This window comes from Cavia porcellus, unplaced genomic scaffold (genome assembly GCF_034190915.1).
Source record: "Cavia porcellus strain 051 isolate PalLab524CR breed Dunkin Hartley unplaced genomic scaffold, mCavPor4.1 scaffold_31, whole genome shotgun sequence".
Taxonomy (NCBI): Eukaryota; Metazoa; Chordata; class Mammalia; order Rodentia; family Caviidae; genus Cavia; species Cavia porcellus.
This window is the reverse complement of record NW_026947514.1, coordinates 37,131,664-37,153,673: the sequence shown is the minus strand read 5'-3', so window position 1 is coordinate 37,153,673 and position 22,010 is coordinate 37,131,664. Positions and strand designations below refer to the sequence as shown.

General features: G+C 44.6%; 1 protein-coding gene across 8 annotated transcripts in view; it reads left to right on the top strand.

Annotated features, from left to right (window-relative positions):
- Syne2 (spectrin repeat containing nuclear envelope protein 2) overlaps window positions 1-22,010 on the top strand; it is a 313,170-nt gene that overhangs the window by 247,257 nt on the left and 43,903 nt on the right. For all 8 annotated transcript variants that reach the window (XM_063241111.1, XM_063241110.1, XM_063241106.1 and 5 more), the window contains 12 exons: window positions 3,474-3,644; window positions 4,258-4,388; window positions 5,668-5,872; window positions 7,130-7,309; window positions 7,952-8,080; window positions 9,289-9,443; window positions 9,548-9,692; window positions 10,555-10,649; window positions 11,978-12,212; window positions 13,758-13,952; window positions 16,522-16,647; window positions 21,791-21,946. In XM_063241111.1, the coding sequence (XP_063097181.1) occupies window positions 3,474-3,644; window positions 4,258-4,388; window positions 5,668-5,872; window positions 7,130-7,309; window positions 7,952-8,080; window positions 9,289-9,443; window positions 9,548-9,692; window positions 10,555-10,649; window positions 11,978-12,212; window positions 13,758-13,952; window positions 16,522-16,647; window positions 21,791-21,946 (1,923 nt within the window). The remainder of the gene's footprint in view (window positions 1-3,473; window positions 3,645-4,257; window positions 4,389-5,667; window positions 5,873-7,129; window positions 7,310-7,951; window positions 8,081-9,288; window positions 9,444-9,547; window positions 9,693-10,554; window positions 10,650-11,977; window positions 12,213-13,757; window positions 13,953-16,521; window positions 16,648-21,790; window positions 21,947-22,010) is intronic.

Here is a 22,010-nt window from a genome sequence, read left to right as displayed (position 1 = left end):
GCGACTCCTTATCGAGCGACTTAGGCTCCTGACAGCTCGTCTCTTTGGCCTCCTTGCCATTCAACTTTCCCTCGTCCTCGGAGTCAGACGACTCCGAGGCTAGAGCCCCGTCCTTCTCCTTAGCATCTTTGTTCCCCTTGACGGGCCCCTCTCGGGAGCTCCCTGACTGGGCCTGCTCAAATACCCTGCGTACTTTTGTAAGCTCTTGAGAGCTTTCTCCACAACCACCCTCGCTCTTAGTGTTGCTACCTAGCATGTTTCCCATCTTTTAATATGTTACTCACCGCGTGAGGCCCAAGGAATCCGCCACTTACGCGTGAGCCTGAGGGGAGTCTAAAAGCCCTGTAGGTGCGCGCCACCCAGAGCCCAGGCTTATCCCCAACTCACCTGTCTCGCAGCTCTGTACTGGAGCGTTGTCCGCTGTCACGTCTCGGGGGTGATCAGTCCCCGTGCGGGCCACCAAATGTCGATGTCGCTCCCGGCCGGCAGGAAGGACACACGACAAAGTCTGGCAGTGGACAACCTTTTCTTTTATTTTCCTTCTCCGTACAGCCTGCCCTGGGATCGCTCCCAGCCGAAGCCTCCTTTGGTCCGCTCCCCGCGGCTCCTTCTGGGCTTCTACTTCCGGGCTTCTTCTTCCCCCCCAGGGGTGGCACCAGTATATATACGGATACAGTGTCCAATCATGTTAAAGTAAGCAAGGCAAGCTGATTGGCTAACATCATCAGTTGCCAGGCAGACTATATTGTTGAGCGGGTTGCTTACGCGGTAAGCAGGAAACTAACGTGCTCGATGGGAGGGGTAATCTACCTCAGGCTTTACTCTTTACTACAGGCCTCACGTCCGCCAAGTGAGGCGACCGGGCTCGGGGCTGCGGCTCCCAACACAACAGATAACTGCAAGTTACAATATAGTGAAAATGTGGGGGAAATTGGAGTGATGCATGCTAAAAGGTCATGCAGACAGTAACGTCATCAAGTTAGACTCGTAAGTGGAATGGCGTTGAGAGTCCAGAAGTAAACCTCATACTGGATGTGGTGACGCAGGCCTGGAGCCCGACACTCTGGAAGGCTGAAGCAGAGCTGCAAGTACAAGGCCAGCCTGGGCAACCTCACAGCTTAGAAAGACCAGACTCTGTCTCAAAATCAAACATGGGTCGAAGATGTAACCCATTGCAAAGGTTCAATCCCTCCCAGACTGGTAAAAGAAGCAGCTAGAAAGGGATGGGCCATTTCCTCAACTGATTAAATAGTCACCACCAATTTTATTCCTATGTAGATAACCCAGAAGAAATTAAAACATTCACATCAAAAACTTGTCCATCAATGATTATAGCAATATACTTAATAATAGCCAAAAAGTGGAAACAACCTACCATCCATCCACCTATGAATGTATCAGTAAAATGTGGTGTATCTACATAATATATATGACTCTTCTGTTAAAAGGAGGTACCAGTATATTGTAAGACATCAGTAGCTTTAAAGACATTATGCTAAGTGAAAGAAGTTGGTCACAAAAATGTACGACTCCCTGCTTGTGAAATAATCCAGCACAGGCGAGTCTATAGAGACAGAAAGTAGGTTAGTGGCAGCAAGAAGAGGGGTGACTGCTGATGCATGTGGGATTTCCTTTGGAATGAAGAAGACGTTCTAAGGTTGGTTATGGAGATTATACATTTCAAATAGGAGATTTGCCTAGTGAATGAATTAGTATCAGTAAAGTATTATTTTAAAAATGTAGAGAGTGAGCACAGACTGTCCTCCTGTAAACTGCCCAGCTCAGTAACCACTGAGTGCTGCCCCCAGCCCGTGGCACAGTGTTTTTGGGATCAGTGCCGTCATATGGATCAGCGACTCATTTCTTCATATAGCTCCATAATATTCCGCTGTGTGGTGTAGGATTCAGTGTATCCATTCATCAGCTGGTGCACATTTGGGTTGTAGGCTGTTGTGAACCTGGTGCTGTAAACATCTGTGTGCGGGTTTTCCATGGATGTACGCTCTCAATGCTCTTGTGTGGATACCATGCATATAGCCATTAGTCATATGGTAGCTCTAACTTTTTGAAGAACTGTCTGAAACTGTTCTGCATCCTTGCTTATCTGGATTTTTATTATAGCCATCAAAGCAATATGAAGTGATGTGTCTCTCATAGATACGAAGTGGCTTTGATTCACATTTCCCCAGGCATCTTTTCATGTCTACTGTTTATTTGTACATCTTTGGGGAAGTGTCTGTCCCAGTTCTTTGCCCATTGTTTGTTGTAGGGGGGTTTTTTTCTTTGTTTGTTTCTGAAACAAGGTCTCTATGTAGTTCAGGCTGGCCTTAAATTCACTGTGTTGTCCAGGCTGGGCTACAGTTTTGCAGTGATCCTCCTGCCTCAGCCTCCTCAGTGCTGGGATTACAGGCATGCACCACCACACTGGGCTTGTTTGGTTGTCTTTTGTCAGCGAGTTGTTAAATATTCTTTACATATTACTGATCAGATCTGAGCTCATTTTCAGTAGGTAACGATGTTTACCTCCCTTTATCATCATCGAAATATACTAATGGAAAATGTTTGTGATTCTCTGCTGTTGCCCATCATTGTGGTAGACCTTGTTTCACTGTAGTCTGCGTTCTGTAAGAGTGCCAGGTGACACGAGTCAAGCATGGTATTTATGCTGTGTAGCTTTTAGAGCATTTTCAAAGATGCTATTTTGTTTGTTTTGGGTTTTTTTTCCCTCCAATTTGTTAATCTTTGTTTTGTGGATAAAAAAACTAACTCCAAGCTAGGCCCAGTGGTGCAGGCTTATAATCCCAGCACTCTGGGAAGTCAGACAGGAGGATCACAAGTTCCAGGGCAACTTAGTGACTTAGTGAAAATAAATCTCAAAATAGAAAATAGAACTCAGGATGGGACGGCTGGGCTCAGGATGGTGGCACACACCTGTTATCCCAGCACTAGTGAGGCTGAGGCAAAAGGATCACCCCTCATTTAATGCCAGCCTGGGCTCCATGTGAGCTCAAGGCCAGTCTGAACTGCACGCAAGACTTCGTGTCAAAAAGCCAAAAAGAAAAGAAAGAGCTGGGGATGTTGCTCAGTGAGTCAGTGTGGACGCCCTAGGTTTAAACCCCAGTACTAGGGAACTCCCATAACAGTTCCCCAGGCCAGAAAGCGTAGCTGAGCTGTGTTCCTGCTCCCTCACGTGCCCTGGGTCCCTTCCCTGGGCTCTGCTTCTTGGGCCCAGCTCTCCAGTGCTGACCCTTCTGAGCCCTGAGGGTCCTTTGCTTTCATCCAGGAGCATGGCCTTCTCCAGGAATTGGGTCCACTGATTTCCATTCCCACCTGCAGCAAGTCTCAGAGGCCATCCAGTAGCCACCTTCAAGGTGCCCGGCTGGGGTACAGCGGTCGGCTCTGGGAGGAGACAGCGCAAGCCTTGTCTTACTTGAAGTGTTTCTCACTCTTGTCACTTCCCACGTCTCACGCAGGTCGCCCGGCTCAGGGCCTCTGTACAGTCAGTGCTGGCGGCCCAGAAGACCTGCGAGAAGCTCTATGAGGAGGTGTGTGGCACTGTAGTCCGGTTCAGGTACCGCGCAGAGCATAGCAAGCCCGAGACGCCATCCCTGGAGGCCCTGGCGAGCCAGGTGCAGACGCTGCAGGTGAGTCAGGCGGGAGCTGTGTCACTGCCCAGTGGTACGCAGCAGTGCGTCTGTGCCACACTCAGAGAAGGGCGGAACTGCGTGTTCCCCAGCAGTGGCCAAGAAAGCTTGAAGTTCCAAAGGGAGTCATGTGAACCTTTATCGAACTATATGTTGCATTTTTCATGTCCCTGTTATTTCAGTTTAAGTGTTGGTGTGTGTGTTTGGTTTAAGTGTTTTGCATTTGTTTTTAATTGGCTTGAGGCTGTTTGCTTTGCAGGACTGGGGATTGAACCCAGGGCCATTGAACTAACGTCCACCGCCAGCCTTTTTTGTTTTGAGACAGAATCTTGCCAAGACCCTAAGTTACCTAGGGTGACCTTGAACTTGCAGTCTTCCTGCCTCAGGCTCCCAGAGTGCTAATCACCTGCTTGATTTTGTTTTCAACTTATATTTCAGCTTCAAGGAAGGAAAAAATGCCTTCTCATGTTTTCTCCCCATTCCTGAGAGTTTCTCACCACCCTGTAAAGCCTGAGTGTCTGTTATCTGTGTAGCAGCGACTGCTGAGAAGCTGCTCCCTGAGTTGGAGCTGGCCAGCCCATCTGAAACTGCCCTTCTTGCTCTGATCTTTTAGTGTCTTCAAGATGAAGCTGAGAGCAGTGAGGGGAATTGGGAGAAACTGCAGGAGGTCACCGCCAAACTCAAAGAGTCCTGCCCCTCGGTTGCCGAAATAATCGAAGAGAAATGCCAGCACACTCGTGCAAGGTGCGCTTTCAGATCCACTTGGACTCACAGAGCAGATGATTTGACCTTAGGCCTTGGGAGGTCTGCTTGACGCTCGCAGATGACTGGTTCCTTGTTGCTCTGCTCTCCGCTTTTGCAGTTTGCTGTCGAGAGCGCTAGTCCCTGGCTGAGTAGTGTAGGGGTGATGGTGTAGAAATGCCTTTGTCATGGTGTGGCTCCTACAAGGGGCACCCTCAGCACCAGGGCTGTCTAGGGACACCAGGGTCAGGCACAGAAGCCCGCTAGACATGGTCCAGATGTGCAGTTCACTGGGCTGTTCGTGTTGGAGACATTATAAGGTGGTTAAAAAGCGACTGTTAAGACGCCCCTCGGTGAGGTCTTCTGTGGGACTGGAAGAAGTACTCTGACAGCCGCTTCTTGTGGGTTCTGAAAGCACTTTTGGGGGTGTGGCCCTTGTTCCTTGTGGGCTCTTGTTCTGAGAGGGCTTGAAAGCTGGGGAAGGCTGATTTGCTCCCGGAGTGGCGTTGAGGTTGAGCCACCTGGGGTGTCTCTGTGCAGCCTTCCTCCAGCTGCAGCTCCGGTGAGCACTGAGCCAGGACTGAAGGAGGAACAGCAAGGCCTGTGCCCTGCAGCAGTGTCCTCAGGTCCCATCCCAGTGGTGATTGGCAGGGGAGGTGGCAAGGGAACACAGAGATCCACCTGACTGTGTAAGACCAGGCCACCATCGCAGCACAGGGTGGCCAGGGGCTGCTGAGGGGATTCAGGTCACCGTTGCACATTCGTCAGGACATTCACAGATCACATCGTCAGCTACTTAAAATTCGGTTTTCTTGTTTTTATTAATGAATGGAATCGCGTATATTTTGAAATTAAATGGGAGAAGCAAAAGCTTCTATAGTATATATATGGAGTAAAGCAGCTCCCTTGATTTGTGCTTTTACATAAGGAATATTTTGTTTTTATAATTGTAAAGTAAATTTTATTTGAGCTAAAAACAGTTTAAATGAGACCCATCTAAAGACACTGCCCATCAGGCATGCAATTCAGTGCTTTCTTCTGCTTTGCCTAAGGGACAGTCCTAGATAGTTCCTGCCAATCACAAACTTTGTCATTTTTGCTAAATGTTGTAAGTCAGCTAAATAGCCTAATTTGGATGTCTGTGTAGTGGTATGCTATTAATTTTAGAAAAGCATTTGACAATGTCTTCTTAATAATCCATCCACTATTAACGACCTGGTAGAATGGCATCTTTGCTACAAGAGAAATTGTGGAGTAAAGGTTGGTTGCGTCTTGCTGACAGGTGGACCCAGGTAAACCAAGACCTTGCAGATGAGCTGCAGAGGGCCAGCGGGCTACTCCAGCTCTGGAAGGCCTATCACAGTGCCCATACAGAAGTCACAGCCAAGCTGGAGCAGCAGGAAGCCAAGTTTCAACAGCTTTCAAAAATCAACACATCTGGAAACAACCTGGCAGAGACCCTACCACTGGCCCTGCAGGACATACAGGTGGACACAAAGCCCTTCAGGAAATTCAGACCCAAGCCAGACAGGACCAGGGGATGACAGGCATACCTTGGGATGGGACAGACCCCAGGGTCTGGAGACAGTTGGGAGAAGTCAGTCAGGACAGGTGTCCTGAGTGGGCTGTGTAGGGCAGGGCCAGGTGGTACGTGCCGGGCTGAGAGAAGCAGGTGATAGCTCAGACATCAAGTCTAGGCAGCAGCTGGGTCAGGGGGACCTGACACCGCCTCATTCCAAGCCCGCATTTTCACTGTAGCAGTTATCTGGAAAGAAAAGGCCTCAGTCAGCCTCTGAAAGAAAAGCAAAATTGTCTCATCTGAGTGTACTCATCCAGGAGTATAGCTGTTGAATCTCTTACTTTAGAAATAATCATGGACTTGATGCTATGTTCGTGTGACTTTTCCATAGACTTAATGAATTTTTTTAGACTATATTTAAAAGCAGTAAGTTTCTTCTAGTTTTTCTTGCTATTAAAAAAATACCAAGATATTGAATACTTTTTAGTATTAAATTTGTTGACCAGATTGTCTTTTATACTGTTGGTCAAATTAAAAGAGGGTAACCAGTGTAATTAAAGAGACAAGAATCCAATTGATCTGTATTGTAATCACTGTCCACTTGATCTGTTGTTTAAAAAAAGAAACAGCTAGCTGTTATTTTCAGTACTATTGATTCAACTCAGGGCCTCTGCAGTGAGCTGTAGCTTTTTAATTTTTTTAATTTTTTTTTATTTTATTTTGAGGCAAGATCTCACTAAGTCACTAAGTGACCAGGCTGGACTTAAACTTGGGATCTTCCTGCCTCAGCCTCCCAGAGTGTTGGGGAAAGTAGATCCTTACTGAATTAGATCCAGTAATTAGGAATTTAAACACAGGAGTCCACCTAGGTGGTCTCCTGCCTCTAAACTACAAGCTTCAACTCTATTGAACAGTGGTCCATTTTAGCTCAGAACAGAGAAATTTCATAATAGCATGAGCACTCCGTATCATTTGAAGAAATTGTTTTCACCTGTTTAAAGTAAATGTAGTAAGGGCCGGGGATACACCTCAGCAGCACCGCACCTGCCTGGCAAGCGTGAGTGCTTGAGTTCAATCCCTGGTCCCAAAACATAAAATAAATGTTATAAAAACTGTGTCCCCAAGTTCAGGGCAGAGACTCGCCTAGATGCTGCTGGAGTGGCAGGGTACAGGGAATGGGAATGTGTAAGAAGGAAGCGTTTGGTGACCACTCATTCTTCTGCAGGAGCTGCAGCACCACGTGCAGAAGACCAAAGAAGCCGTGCTCCAGAATTCCACCCTGCTGGAGCGGCTCCCACAGCCTGCGGAGACCAGTGTCCCTGAGCTCCTTTCCGGGCAGCAGCATGCCCTCCAGAGAGCTGCTTATTTGGAAAAGATGCTGCTTATGAAAGCCAGTGAATTCGAGGTTGCTCTTACTTTTCTATCCGAGTGGTGGTCTTGGCTGTGTACACACTACCCAGGTTCTAGGAAGAGACTGCACTGTAGATCTGGCACCTTAGGGAACCTGCAGCGTGAAACTGCCTGAACAGTCAACGTCCCTGCCTCTAGTCACAGGGGTAGTGGGCAGACCTCAAGTCACCGCCATTCTTCAGTAAACACATCGGGTTAAGAAGTGATGTATTTCGTACCCCATCCAGATCTCTATTATTTGGATTGCCAAGTAGGGTAATTGAATCATAGAAATAGCTGCTTGGAGTATGGCCATTTATTGTAGTCTTTATTCACTTTTTGAAAAGCTCAGTGTGGAAGCTGTGAGAAGGCCATGGAGCTCCAATAGCCCAGTATCAGTAGAAAGAAAATTACTTAACTTGCAGCGCGCAGGGAGCACAGTACTTCCCAGCTGTCCTCTGTGTGGTCCTCTCAGCGCATGAGCCATTCATCCAGGGAAGCGTGGAGACCAGCGGGGAGCCTAGGGTCTTCAAATAATCAAGTCTGAATTTTTGAGATAATAGCAAACTGTTGTGGGCCGAACTCTTATCAGACCCCAAGGCTGTTTGTTATATGTGCTTAAGAAAACTGTTTCTAATGAAAGTATCTCTCTTTCTAGTTTGTTCTTTCACAGTTCAAGGAATTTGGAGACCAGCTGGAATCTTTACAGGATCTTATTATACGTGAGGAAGAGAATTTGGATAAACTTTACCAGCTAGAAAAAGAAGAAAATCCTGACTCATTCCTGGTATTGACAATATTTGTCTTTCCAAAAAAAAAAAATTGTCTTTCCAAATCCCCCAAAAGGGATGGGTCTTTTTATTTAGACTCAGCATAACGTTAAAAATAAGCTAATTACTGTTGCACCATCAAATCTGTTTACATCCTTATTAACTCTTGAATACAATCATCTACTTGCTATTTAGTCCTGCCCAAATGTTCTAAGGTCTAGAAAAAGTTGAACCTAGGGGTCTGTTTTAGTAATTAGTCGTAGTAATTGTAGATTTAACTTCAGTGAACCAGAGTAATCCAGGGACAGGCTATTGTGTTTAATTGAATCTGTTTCGTTGGAGATCAAGTATAAAATATTTCCATTAAAATCATGTTATTTTCCCTTTTTTTATGACCTCATTGAGTTCTATGTAGTCAACATAAACAGATGAAAGAATTTAAGAATTATGCATCTTATAATTCCTCAAACGGTTGATCATTGTAACCCAGACCAGAACTCAGCAAATCCCTGCATGCTGTCCAAATCCAAGTTCCCCTCCTGTCACCAGGAATAGTTTTATTTGAACCCAGCTGGGCCCTTCCGTGTACACATTCTTCTGAGTATTTTCTTACTTCAAGGGCAGAGTTGCATTGTTGCTATTGAGACCATACAGCCTATGGAAGCCTAAAATACTCATGACCTGGCCTTTTGCAGCGCTGTTTACTGACCCTGACCAGCCTCTGACAGCAGAGTTCTACCATGATAATGCCAAAATTGCAGAAGATGTTTGTTTAACATATTGTTGACCTCAAGGCTGTCCCTGGAATATCTTTTAAAAATAAAAGTGTGATGTTTTTGCTTTCTTGTGATTTCATGTGCTACCAAGATATGGCTAGAATTTTTCCTTATAGTTTACCAGCCTTTACTAGAGTTATAGTAAGAAGACCTGTGGAAGGTCAAGTTGCTGGCAGACTGTACAGGACTTAAAAGACCAGTACTGATCTCTTTTAAAAGCCTCTGTGGAAGCTTGTAAAGTCTGTTTAGCCCTTTCAACTTCCTGGGCTGCATAGGTGCTGCCAGCTGAGCAGCCTGGTACCCCCAGTCAGATATGGCATCGAGAGCGAAGTTCAGGCCCAGCTGTGTTTGCCGTGGACAAGACATTTACTGTTCATTTACCTGTCCCAGTCTCCCCTCATCCTTGAATATCTTATCAGCATTCAAACATCTGGATTTTTTTTTAATAGAATCATGTGCTGGCGCTGACAGCCCAGGCTCCTGCCATCGAGCGTCTGAATGAAGTCAGCCTCAGGCTCCCGCTCAGTGATGTGGCCGTGAAGACTTTGCAGCAGGTGAACCGGCAGTGGGTCCGGGCCACAGCCACTGCCCTGGACCGCTGCAGGTGGGCGCATCCCTCTCTACCATTGCTTCATCTGACACAAAATGAGCCATACAAGCTCCACAGTGTCTTTATTCCATGGTTCTGTTTTGTCTGTTTTTAAACAGTGAGCTTCAGGGAATTGGACTCAATGAAAAGTTTCTTCGTTACTGTGAAAAGTGGGTCCTCCTGTTGGAGAGGTCAGAAGAGGCGCTCAGAGAGAATGTTGCCAACAGCCTTCCAGCTCTCCGGGAGCAGCAGAAAACACTGGAGGTAAACTGTGCTCCATGCCCCTGGAGCAACTCCCCTGGGGCTGGAGTGAGGGAGCAGTGATGTAAAGGAAACACCAGAACACCCATCAGTCTCTAACGGCAGAACAGGTCTTCAAGCAGACACAGGTACCAATGGTACCAGTGGGTCATTTTTTTAAATGCATCCACATTTCATAAGTTTAAACATTTTGTTCCTCTCTGTTTTGTTAGTAATGGTACTCCTAGATTTTCTGTAGTACATGGAAGCTTCTAGCACAATGCTGCTTCTACACAGTGCAAATATTAGACCACGCACCAAGAGACAGTTAAACTACCGCAACTCAAGTTTGCATTTTCACTGGTTAATTCTCAGTAGTCTATCTCAGGTGCAGTGATATCCAGGTACAGTAGCCTTAAATATCTTACAGTTCCATATATATATATATATATATATATATATATATATATATATATTACTCCCAGAGGCCAGGTGTGGCAGTGCACACCTATAATCCTAGCACTGTGGGAGGCTGGACTGAAGGATTCAAAGTTCTAACCCAGCCAGTCCAAGTTCTAATTCAGTCAGTTAGAAAGAACTGCTTTCAATTGGTTCATTGTAACTTTCTAATGTAACTTATTTAATCACTAAATTAAGATTACCCAATAAAAACAGGCATTTAGGCATAGTTCTTATTAGATCTGCTTGCTTTCAAGACTATGTTCATAGGTGATGGTTGAACTTTTTTTTTTCCTACACTTGTGCTCTAATAATTTAAAAATAAATCACCTCCATATCCCCTGTGAGCTTAGATTTTAAAAGAAATATAAGCTCAAATTCACAGCCTTGAATTTTACTGATATTTTATCTTTTGACTAATACACAGATGTTAGAAGCTGAAGTTTCTATAAGCCAGCCCATTGCTGATTCTTACATTACCCAGTCTTTACAGCTCCTGGACACAACTGAAATAGAGAAGAGGTAAGTCCTGTGGGACCTGGGAAATAAGTGCAATTGGTCAGGGCAGACTTGATGGGTCTTTTTATTTATTCATTTTATACATTTTTATACAGTGAGATAGATCAATAAATATATATAACGTGCTAATCAAATCAAGATAATTCCCCATTTCATCTCCTTAACACTTTAAAGTATATAATAGTACATTATTTAATAGTACATTGGGAGTGATGATCACCCCATTGGGGATTGGAACTTAGTGCTCTTGCCCCACTGACCACACATGACTCAGGATCATACCTGTGCTCTGTAGCACGTTAGCGGATTGACTGCCAAGGCCAAGTTTCTGACTATACATCGGGTCAGAGACTTGCTATGTGTCCATAAATACACTGACAGAACTTTTCCCTAGGCTATGTATATGCAGTCAACAGTGCAGAAGTTTTATAAGATACCCGGAATGCCTTCTGCAGTATGTTTTCCTCTCTGTCCTTGCCCTCATGGTGTCTTATTATTTAAAAATAAATTTTAAAGCACTATTGCACCAGGCAGGAAGCCACATCACCATGTGAACCAAGGGCTCTCTCTGCCGCCATGCCCAGGATATTGGGCCAGTGGGCAGTGCCAGCCACATGGAGCAGGGTCACCACGGCCAATCTATTAACCATTAACAGCCACTCATGCTGCTGACACTTGTGGTGACAGCCCTGAGCCGGCCTGGCCACTTACATATTTGTAAATGTCTTGATAGGTATTGTTTTCCCTCCTCAGCAGCTATGTATCCCAGAATCATCTTCTAGCATAAGTAAGAAATAGAAAGCCCATTCTTCCCAGCTTCAAAGTAGTAAATTCAAACCAGTTCTAGGAGGACAAGCTAGTTTTGATTTGATTTGATCAGTACGATGAGGCATGCCCTCCCCCAAATAAATAAAAGACCTTGTTTCTCATGTGAACAGTGTCACTTACCTGGAAAAGAACTACTAGTGTAGTTACATCAAGCACACCGTGTGGTTAGAAGCGGGTGAAGTATCCTACAATAATCGGTAGCATCTTAGGTACTTGCCTTTCTGTCTGGTCCTTTCTAGATTTCCGTGCAGCACTGGTGTGAGGTGTGTTAAAGCAGCTGGAGTTTGTTTAGGGCAGTGATGCTGTGTGTGCTGACAACGTGCTGCACCTTCCAAAGTGCCCCTAATGTCGAAGTTGAAAAGAGTTCAGATTTTAAGAAATTGCTTGTGAGGCCCACCTGAATTGTATATACAGATAGCAAATTTGGGTCTTTATTCCCTCCAGGTAGGTAGTTTTTTCCTGCACATTCATGCTAAGATTCTCTACACGTCTGTTTTTCCCAGACCAGAATTTGTCTTGGAATTCTCAAAGCTAGTGGACCGGTGGCAGAGCGTGGGCCAGGGCATTTGGCAGAGGAAATGCGAGGTCACCGGGCGGGTGCAGCAGCAGCAGTCCTTCTCCACCGCCACAGAGGACCTGCTCCGCTTCCTCGGGGCCACCAGCCTCCTGCTGTCTGCAGTGAAGGGCCAGGACCGCTATAGCCTCCTGCAGACCAGAGAGCTGACCCAAGAGCTGAAGGTACGGCATGCACAGTGGCACCCTGGGGATGTGCTGGCCAGGGCTGTGTTCTCTGTGATCTCCTAGTCCAGCGTGCTCTGTGCACTGGGAAGGGAGCGCCCCAGCCTGGCCCCTGGCCCGTGACATCATTCACTTCATTGGACAGAGCAAGTCTCCATGGTGTTGAGGAGACGAAGTTTGGGATGGAGTCAGTAGGCAGTGTGTCCCATTAGGTGTGAGGACCCACTTTCTGCTCAAGAGAAACAGCTAAATCTAACATCGCCGTCTGGAGTGCCAGGCCATGCTCGTTCATTTGTCCAGAGACCAGGAAATCATTAAATGCGTGCTCTGTGTGGTAGTCACTGTTTCAGATGCTGGGCACACTGTGTGGACTAGGGGCGAGTCCTACTCCCAGGGCAAACAGGCAGAGCAACAAGAAAATAGCCGCTGGCAATCAGACTGATGCATATGATCCAAACAGGGTCAGGAGGGCACACAGAGCCTTCTGTCGGCATGCCAGCCAAGTGGCCCAGCAGCCACTCATGGGATATTCAGGCTTCATTGTACTATGGACACCGTGCAGTACACAAGTGGGTGTGGGGCTGGAGGTCGAGAGAGACTCAGTCTCTCAAAGGTTCGCCCTCCCTGCCTTAGGTGATCTCTGCAGTTGTGGTGTTGAATGGGGACTCTGATCAGGAGCCAGCCAGGCAAGGGTCTGAGGACAGAGACTTTCAGGCAGAGTGAATGGCTTGCCCAAAGTCCCTGTCTGGGTGCTGGACTCTGTCCTGTTGCTGAGATGTGATACCTGACACCTGTGACTTAGCGGCGGGGTGGTTTATTTTGGTTCAGGGTTTCAGTGCACGATCAGCAGGCTGAGGCAGAAAAAGGCACCCACAGTGGCAAAAGAAAAAGCAGAGAGAGAAGGGACGACAAGAATGCACACTGCTCACAGCGTGTCTGGCTCCTGACCACGTCAGTGGGTGAACCCACCTGCAAGGACAGCAGCCCCCGTCACCTTCCACACACATGAGGGTTTGAGAGGATGTTTGAGATCTGAACAGATCTGCCCATTATGCTTTAGATCTGAAACATAAGCCCAAAGCCCAGCTGTATTTTATTGTTTTGAGTTTGTTCACTCCTCTTTCAGATTATTGTCGCATTCTGTGCACACTCGACTCTTCTGGGTTACCATGGTAATAGCCAGCGTAAATGGTCCTCTCAGATCTGCTACACTAATCTTTTCCCTAATACTCTTAGATCTTGAAGGCTTTTGTTCTACAGAGTGTATGTTTTAATTTCCCTGAACGTTCAGTCGTTGCACCAAAATTCATCTCATAGGAATCGTTGGAAATTATTCTAAGAGCATCTAATTTGGTAGTAGCCTGTGCTCCGGATAAGCATGGGCTATCGGCATGAATGAGTGCGCCTGTATACATTACAATCAGATTTGTTAATTTATATCTAATATAACACCTAAGTAAGAAAGGCTCCGAGGGAAATTTACACAAGCACACAGTCACATTTTTATCACATCAGAGGTTTAAACAAACTGCTTTCTCTTTCCAGAACAAAGAAATCCACTTTCAGAGACAGCAGACTACCTATGCACTGGCCGTGGAAGTAGGGGAGAAGCTACTAAACACACTTGACCAGGAAACACAAGAGTCAGTTGACAGGAGAATTAGTCAGCTTCGGGACAGCTGGGACGACACAAAGCGGCAGCTGGGATTGCTGCTTAAACAGCTCCAGAGCACTGGAGAGGTAAACCACCATACTGTTTCCCTTTTGAATCTACATTTAAATCTAGTACACAGGGTTTTCGTTTGTATCAGAACTCAGGTCCTACTAATCCATGAGCCATGCCTGCTACTTAATAAAGTAATATAGCACTGAAAAAGCGCAGTGCTACTGTGCCTGGTGGCGTACGCCTGTAATCCTAGCACTAGAGGGGGAATCAGTTGAGCCAAGTGGATTGCTGTGAGTTTGAGGCCAGCCTGGTCTATAAAATGAGTTCAAGGTCAGCCTGAACTGCATAGTGAAACCTGTCTCAAAAAGACAAAACAAACGAAAACAGAAAAAACACAGTGATAAACATGTAATTAATTACCTGAGATACTGTTAAGATACTTCCTTTTAGCCTGGTGTAATGGTACTCTCTTTAGTCCCTGCACTCTAGGAGGCTGAGGCAGGAGGATTTTAAGTTTAGGTCCTGTCTGGATAATCTAGCAACATAGAACCTGTCTCAAAATACAATGTAGCTCAGTACAAAGGCCCCGAGTTTAATTCCCAATACCCTCCCCCACCAAAAAAAGGAGATAATGCACAAAGCTGACATTCCACATCTGGTCCATCCTGGTGTATAATGTATGACAACAGCTCTCTGATACAGACTTTTTTTGTCTTATCATCAGAGGATACAGAATAAGTCAGTTTCCCAGATACCTTCTGACATTCTGTTCTGAGGAACAGAATGTACTCTTAGAAATAAAGTCACCCAAGGCTGGGGATTTAGCTCAGCGGCATAAGCACCTGCCTTGCAGGTGTGTGGTCGTGAGTTCAATCCCCGGTACCAATAATAAAGAAAAGGACAAAAAAAAAAAAAAAGTCACCCTAGTGAAAGTCACGTTCTGACTATATATTAAGAACTTCAAATGTTTTATTTCGAGTCATTAGTAGGAAAAATCATCATTCTGCCAAAATACCACACTGTTGAACTTATGACCTGACTCTACAATGCTTTTTGAGTTCTGGTGAGTTTTTACATTTTTTCCTCAGCTTGGTAAGAAGCTGGCTATCTTCACTTTTTGTTGCTTTCAACTAATGTACCCTCAGAGCACCCCCTCCTTTCTGACCTGTGGTGTATACCGATACCAGATAACCAGGCTTCTGGGCATGCTTTTACAAATTAAGATAAATGGACACCGAGTTGGGGCCTGGGCCTCTCTTCTGTGAATCAGCTATCTGAATTTTATTTGATGTATAGACCACATGAAATTCATCAACTGGCAAGCACTGCTCGAGCATGCCATGTTTGTAAAGTAAATCAGACAGTGCAAAGAAAAGCTTGGTGGGCGAGATCAGGGCTCGGCGTGGTTTCTGTCTCTGCTTCTTATTGAGTTCCACATAGTTGATACCACTAGACAAGTAGCCTCTCCTGAAGTGGGGTGTTACCCTAGATGTGGGCCACCCCAGTTTAGGTATCAGAAGTGCTGAGGAGGGCTGGGGTTGTAGTTCAGCGGTTTAAGCATCTATCTGGCAAGCACAAAGTCCAGAGTTCAATTCCTAGTACCAGGGGGGGGGGGAAACCAAAAGACAGAAAAAAGTGCTGAGGAACAGAATATAATCTTAGAAATAAAGTCACCCTAGTGAATCAACCACAAACACTCTGAACTTGAAAGTACAGGCGCCCCTTTTGCCTTGTAGTGTAAGGTGTGAGGAGAGGTTGCTGACATTTATCTAGGCTTTTAATATCCCGCCAGTAGGCAGTCAGGATGCTCTGCGCCTTTTGGCTCTTAGGCTTTTCTCTTTGGGGGAGACTCTGAGGGCTGAACCCCAGGACCTTTGGTCCTCAGCCCTTTTTAAATTTTCTTTCATTGTTTTGTTTTGTTTTATATCTTATCTGAGGACTGAACTCAGGGCCTTACTCCTGCGAAGGCAAGTTCTCTACCACTGAACCATGTCCCCCGTGCTTATTTTTTATTTTGAGACAGGATCTTGCTAACTCACTGAGCTACCCAGGCTGAACTGAAATGTGCAATCCTCCTGCCTTAGCTTCCCAGAGTACTAGCTCACAGTGTATCTTAAATAGAAAGTGGCAGGCAGGACAGTGGGGAAGATCAGGACAGTCACTGAACCCAAGAGAGAGAGCCAGCAGGGAGGTGACATGAGAAGAAAAGGCAGGAGAGTATCTGAATGCTTGTCCTGGATGGTGATGTGGAAGCATACGCCTTCCGACCCCCCGCGCTGCCCCCTGAAATGCTTCATAGCTTATACCTAAGACTGCAGATGCTGAAAGTTAATCCTTTTAGGTGGGAACTCTCCCATGCTCAAGTAGAAGGAAGGTTAGATTGATGAGAGATGAAGAGACATTTTCAAGTGAATCCAGTGCATTGATGGGAAAGGGGCCAGAGGTAAAGCTGGAAAGACGCATGGAGCCGTCGCTGATGTCCCTCTGCTGTTTCTGTCACCCTGTGCAAGAGCAGGAGCTGGGTTCCGTGTGGTTTACAGAAATACGTGTACAAGAAAGACTGTGTGTTAAATGAGCTATTCTGCTTCTGTAGTTCATCCTTAAGAGCCAAGTCTTTACCATTGCTAATGTGTTTTCCAACAGACCTGGGACCAGTGTGAAAGAAAAATCAAGGAGTTGAAAAGCAGGCTGCAAGTTCTAAAAGCACAAAGTAAAAATCCTCTTCCAGAGCTTCATGAGGACCTCCAGAAAGAAAAAGAGCTGATTAAGGTACTGAAGCCCGAACCTGCAGGCAGGATAATCACCGAGCTGTTTGTTTGCTTGCTTGTCTTTTTCTGTGTTGAAGCTGAGTTTTCATGTTCAACTGGAAAAGACTTTCTTGACATCTGTCTAACATCACATCCTGATCTCCTAACATACCAGGATTCATGCTTTGTGCAGTCCTTGTATGACAACAAGAACATCTTTTGCAGAAATTCACTTGTTAGGATCTTGGAATTTTTCTCCTTCAGGTCTTCTCTGTATCTGCTGCTTCTCTTCTCTGAGATTGCTTTAAAAGCTCTTCCCCCTTAAATTATCTCGTCTTTACAGCAAGAATAAGGTATGATTCACTTTTAAAACCAGTAGATTGATTTTTTTTTTTTTTTTTTTTGCTCAAGTATAGTATAGTTTTTATAAAAGCTTCCAGGCCATAGCCGACCTCTCCGGTACACACAGCCAACATTCCTAGACACTCGAGGCTTGGCAGCAGGCAAGACAAACTTGTAGATACAAATTTGGACAGCAAAACTTCCAACTCAGGAACTCCCTGCATCTCCTTCTTGTCTACACACGTTTAAAAGACATCAAAGCCTATCGAGATGTTCTTTTAATTTTTTTTCTTCCTTCAGTAACTTTAGGAATCCAATTGAAAAACCAAGGGAGAGATGAGTAGTCTTATACTTAAAGCTATCAGAGATTAGGGTTCTTCCCCTGATGTTTTGTTTTGTTTTGTTTCTGTTCTGTAAAAATATCTGTGTTAAAAAAACATAACATAACAAAACAGCTATCACCAGCTAAGGGAATAAAACATTAGGAATCCGTTCAAGGGTCCCGTTTAATCTGCAGTGCCCTTCCCAGAATGTCCATACCCCTGACTCTAGGATTTATCATTCTCTGTGTTTCTTTATAGTTTGAATACACCATTATGTGTAGTGTTTACGTAATATGGAAATACTGCTTTCTGGCTTTCGGCTTTGTATAAGCAGCACCATGCTGCATGGCACACCTAATGCAACTTATTTCTTAGATTTTGAGTCTCCAGTGTTGACACCTATAGCTCCTTCACTGTTGTTGCTGGATACAGAACACCTTATGGAGTTCCTCTTCAATCACTTGGTGCTTTCAGAGTTTCTTTTAAGACATTTGCTGGTGTGGTAAGGGTGAGATTATCTCTCTTTTCGTTTACTAGTCAACTGAACATTTGTTATGTTTTCTATTCCTTCAAATCTGCCCTTTTGTGAATTGCCCGTTTATATTTTAACTTTTTATATGCTTCTGTTTGTCCTCTTCTTATTGATTTAAAAAGTTGTTTACTTACTCTATCACTCTGTCGAGTATATATGTTGGAAATGTCTCATCCCTCAGAGGACTTGTTTTTCTGCTGTGTGTGCTACTGACTGAGCAAGAGACTGTGTTATTTTAGTGAAGGTGCATTTATTAGTATTTTCCTAGACAACTTGCGTTCTCTCTTTCTTTGGAAAACCTCCATACTTAAGCTATAAAATATAATCTTATATTTCCTTCTGAAAGTTTTCAAGTTTTGCTTTTTACATTTACCTCTTTATTTGTCAAAAAATTAAATTACATTCGTGTAGATTTCCAATTATCTTGGTGTCCATCTGTATTTATTGAATAATCCAAGGTCAAATACCAAGTTTACGTACATGTAGAGTCTCTCAGTTTTCCACGCCCGTTTCCTTGGTTCATTTCTGCAGCTTTAAAATCTGTTTTGACTACTGTGCTGTATTATAATGAGCCTTCTTTTAACAGGTGATGTGTACTCATATTTATATAGATGTCCTTGGGTCTTGTGCTGGCTTGCCTGCTTTCCTGCCTTCCTTCCTTCCTATCTTCCTTCTTTTTCTCCTTTCCTCCTTCCTTCCTTCTCTCCAAATTCTGGACCTTTCAAATGCTAGGCACGTGCTCTATCACTAAGCTTATACCTCAGCCATTTCATAACTGTTTTATTTTATTTTTTTGAAACAGGGTATTATTATGTAGTTCAGACTGGCCTTGAACTCACTGGGTGGCTTCAGGCTGACCTTGAACTCATGGTGATCCTCCTCCCTCAGCCTCCCAAGTGCTGGGATTATACCTTTCATAATTTTCAGAAACAGCTTGTCTAACTATGTAAAGTCCTGATAAGAGTTTAATGGAATTGCTTTGAATTTATAGATTACTTTAAGACAAATTAATATCTTTTTGACTTTACAATTCCTATTCATGAATATGGCGTATTTCTCCTTTTGATCATATTTAATGATTTTTTGGTAATGTTCTATAATTTTCTTTATATGGTCTTATAGGTTTTGTTAGATGCAGTTCTTGGTATGTTATTTTTTGCTATTGAAAGTATACTGCAAAAGCCAGGTGGATGGTGCATACTTGTAATCTTAGGTGTAAAGCTGAGGCAAGAAGATCAAGAGTTCAAGGACAGCCTAGGCAACTTAGCAAGACACTGTCTCAAAAAATAAAAAGAGCTGGGCACACAGCTCAGTAATAGTGCACCCGTAGATTTGATTCCCAGCACCACCAAAGTAAAAGTTCTCAAAGTTCTCCTTTTCTCTGTTGTCTGACTGGATGCTGGGGGGCGGGGGTGTTGCAGTGGTGTAGAAATGCAATTTTTATATATTAAATCCTATATTCAATCCTATATTCAATCAACTTGTTCAATTCTCTTGTTAATTCCAATAATAATTCCAATAATTTCTTTGTATATTCTTTTGGTTGTCTGTAAGAACACTTGTCACCTATGAACAGTTTTTGTGTGCTTAGTATTGGGAATTGAACCCAGGGTCTCAGTGCTAAGCAAGTGCTTTACTACTGAGCTACATCCCCAGCTCCTTTCTTTTAATTTTTATATTGTTTTTGTTTTCTTCTTATACCAAGCAATGCTCTAGACCAGTGGTGCAGAGCTCTAGCACACGTGCTGCTGTGGGCTGTTTGTGTCATTGAAGGCCCTAAAAGGTTCATCCGTGCTACTCTAGAACGTTGAATAGAAGCAGTATTTGGTTGCTTTACATGTTATTCCTGACTTTAAGGAAAATCACTGAGACAGTGTCTCACTTACAGTGCAGGCTGGCCTTAATCAAGGTGATCCCCCTCCCTCTGCCTCCTGTGCTAGGATTACAGGTGTGCATCACCACACCCTGCTAAGAAAATGATATTAACATTTCGTAATTAAATATGGTACTTGCTGATAATATGTTAGTGATTTTGTTAAGAAGGTCCTTGGCCAGCCCTGATTTTTCAAAGTTCTATGTTTTTGTTTGATTCTGCTTTTTTGATGAAGTTTGAGCCTTTATGTTACAGTCACCTTCTAAAAACCTACCAGCTGGCAGCCAAACTTCCTAACATGTAACTCGGGGCATTATTTTAGATCTCAGCCATACAGCTGTGGAGCATGCTAGGCTAGTAACTTACTATGCAAACTCAAAGAACTGCTTTTCATTTCTCATATTCAACTTGCCCCAAAATATGTAAAATTCAAAGTGAGAAGTATGTAGAAAAAGAGATATAGTCTTTCCCTTGAGGATACAGTTTAGCAGCATTTATTTAAAAAATCATAGAATTGTCCATATTGAAAAGTCCTCCACGGTGGGCTGCGGATACAGCTCAGTGGTAGAACGCTCTTCCGAGTGCAAGGCCTCGGGTTGCCGCCTCATGCAGTGCCACCAAAAAACAGCCCTACACCTTTCTCTTGCCATCGGCCATAGAGTCCTGGATGGGTTTCTAGGTTCTTGTGCCTGAGGAATGCAGAATTGGACTTGGCACACTATGATAAGGAAAAACCTGCTGTTTTAATGAGCAGATGGTGGAAAGCATTGAATGTGTTAGGTTTGAGGTCGGGGGTTGGCCATGGGGCACTGCCCAGGTTCAGGTGAGGGAGGTGGGGTGGTCCCATAGCCGCAGTGATACTACCTGTATTATTTCCATTGTAAATATTGCAAGCATTGATTCAAACCTGGCTGTGGATAGTAGAAAGCATGAGCAAACTGTGCAAGCATCACAGCCAGCACCTCCGAGCAGGGCCTGGAACAGGCGGTGCTTCCTGGCACACAGCTGAAATGCTGATACCTGTTTGCCCATTGTCCCCTTCAGGTTACGCGGCCATTCATCATTTTGGAATCCGTTGTCATGCACTGTAATGGAATCATAAGTCTAAAAGGAATCATGAGTCTAAAACTGGATGACAGAGTTTAAAGTGGATATCTTTCTCTGAGAAAAATGTCACATTTTAATCTCCATGCAACCTTTTTAAAAAGAATTCTCTAGACCATTTCATTAAACACAGATTCTTGTTGGCAAGTTATGAAATCATGCCATTGTAGCCTTTAGGACCCTAATAAAACTCAATCGGAATTAACTGTTTATGTGGCTCCTCTTCAGACGGATTTCTAGTGTAAATGACTTATCTTCTTTCACGTTTCAGCTGGAAGGTAGGACTATTTGGAAACCCTTAAGTGCAGCAGATGAAGAATTATAAACAATAAAACCCAAAAGGCTTTTGAGTGGTTAGGCTGTTTCCTTTTAGCATCTCTCTGGCAAAGTAATTTTCTTGAATAAATCCTAGAACTGAGAGTTATAATTTGAAAACCACTTCATTTTAAAAGATAGATGGGGCTGATCCAGCTCAGTGGTAGAGCACTTGCCTGGCATGCAGGAGGCCCTGGGCAAAAACAAAGAATAAATAAAAGATGTTTCCTCGCCAGAGAAATTACTTTTCTGCCATTATATTCATTTGTCTTTAGAAAGTTCGCTGAACGTAATCTCCCTTAAACAGCAGTTGTGGTCACAGTCCCAGCCTGCATTTCTTAGGTATTCTTACTTTGTACAATGCAAAGCATATGTGGATTGTTGTTAGACTCCAGATGCACTGCACTCTGCATGACTTTGCAAAGCATGGATTCTGTGAGAACCAGACCTACCTGAGGAAGGAACCAAGGTGGCCAAGCGCCCCACTGAGAAGAAAGTGGCGGCAGGCCAGCACCCAGTGGGCCGCGGCGGCGGCTGCTTCTCATTCCCGAGGTCCCTCCCCTTCCCGGCCTCCCCTCCCCCAGGGCTAATCAAAGCCTGAGCCTACAGGTTTGGAAACAGCAGCAGCTCAAGTTAAGCCTTTCTCTCCCCCCACCGCCCTTGTGTTTGGGTGCAGGACCTGGAGAAGTCTTTGGCTAACTGGAGTCAGAACTTGAAAGAACTTCACACCATGAAGGCTGACCTTGCCGCGCACGTCCTGGCCGAGGACACGATGGCTCTGAAGGAGCAGATTGAGCACTTGCACAGACAATGGGAGGACCTCTGCCTCAGAGTAAGTCGGCCAGCTGCAGGGCACAGTGGCTGGGAGGCGACTGAAAAGTCCCCAAGGCCAGGAG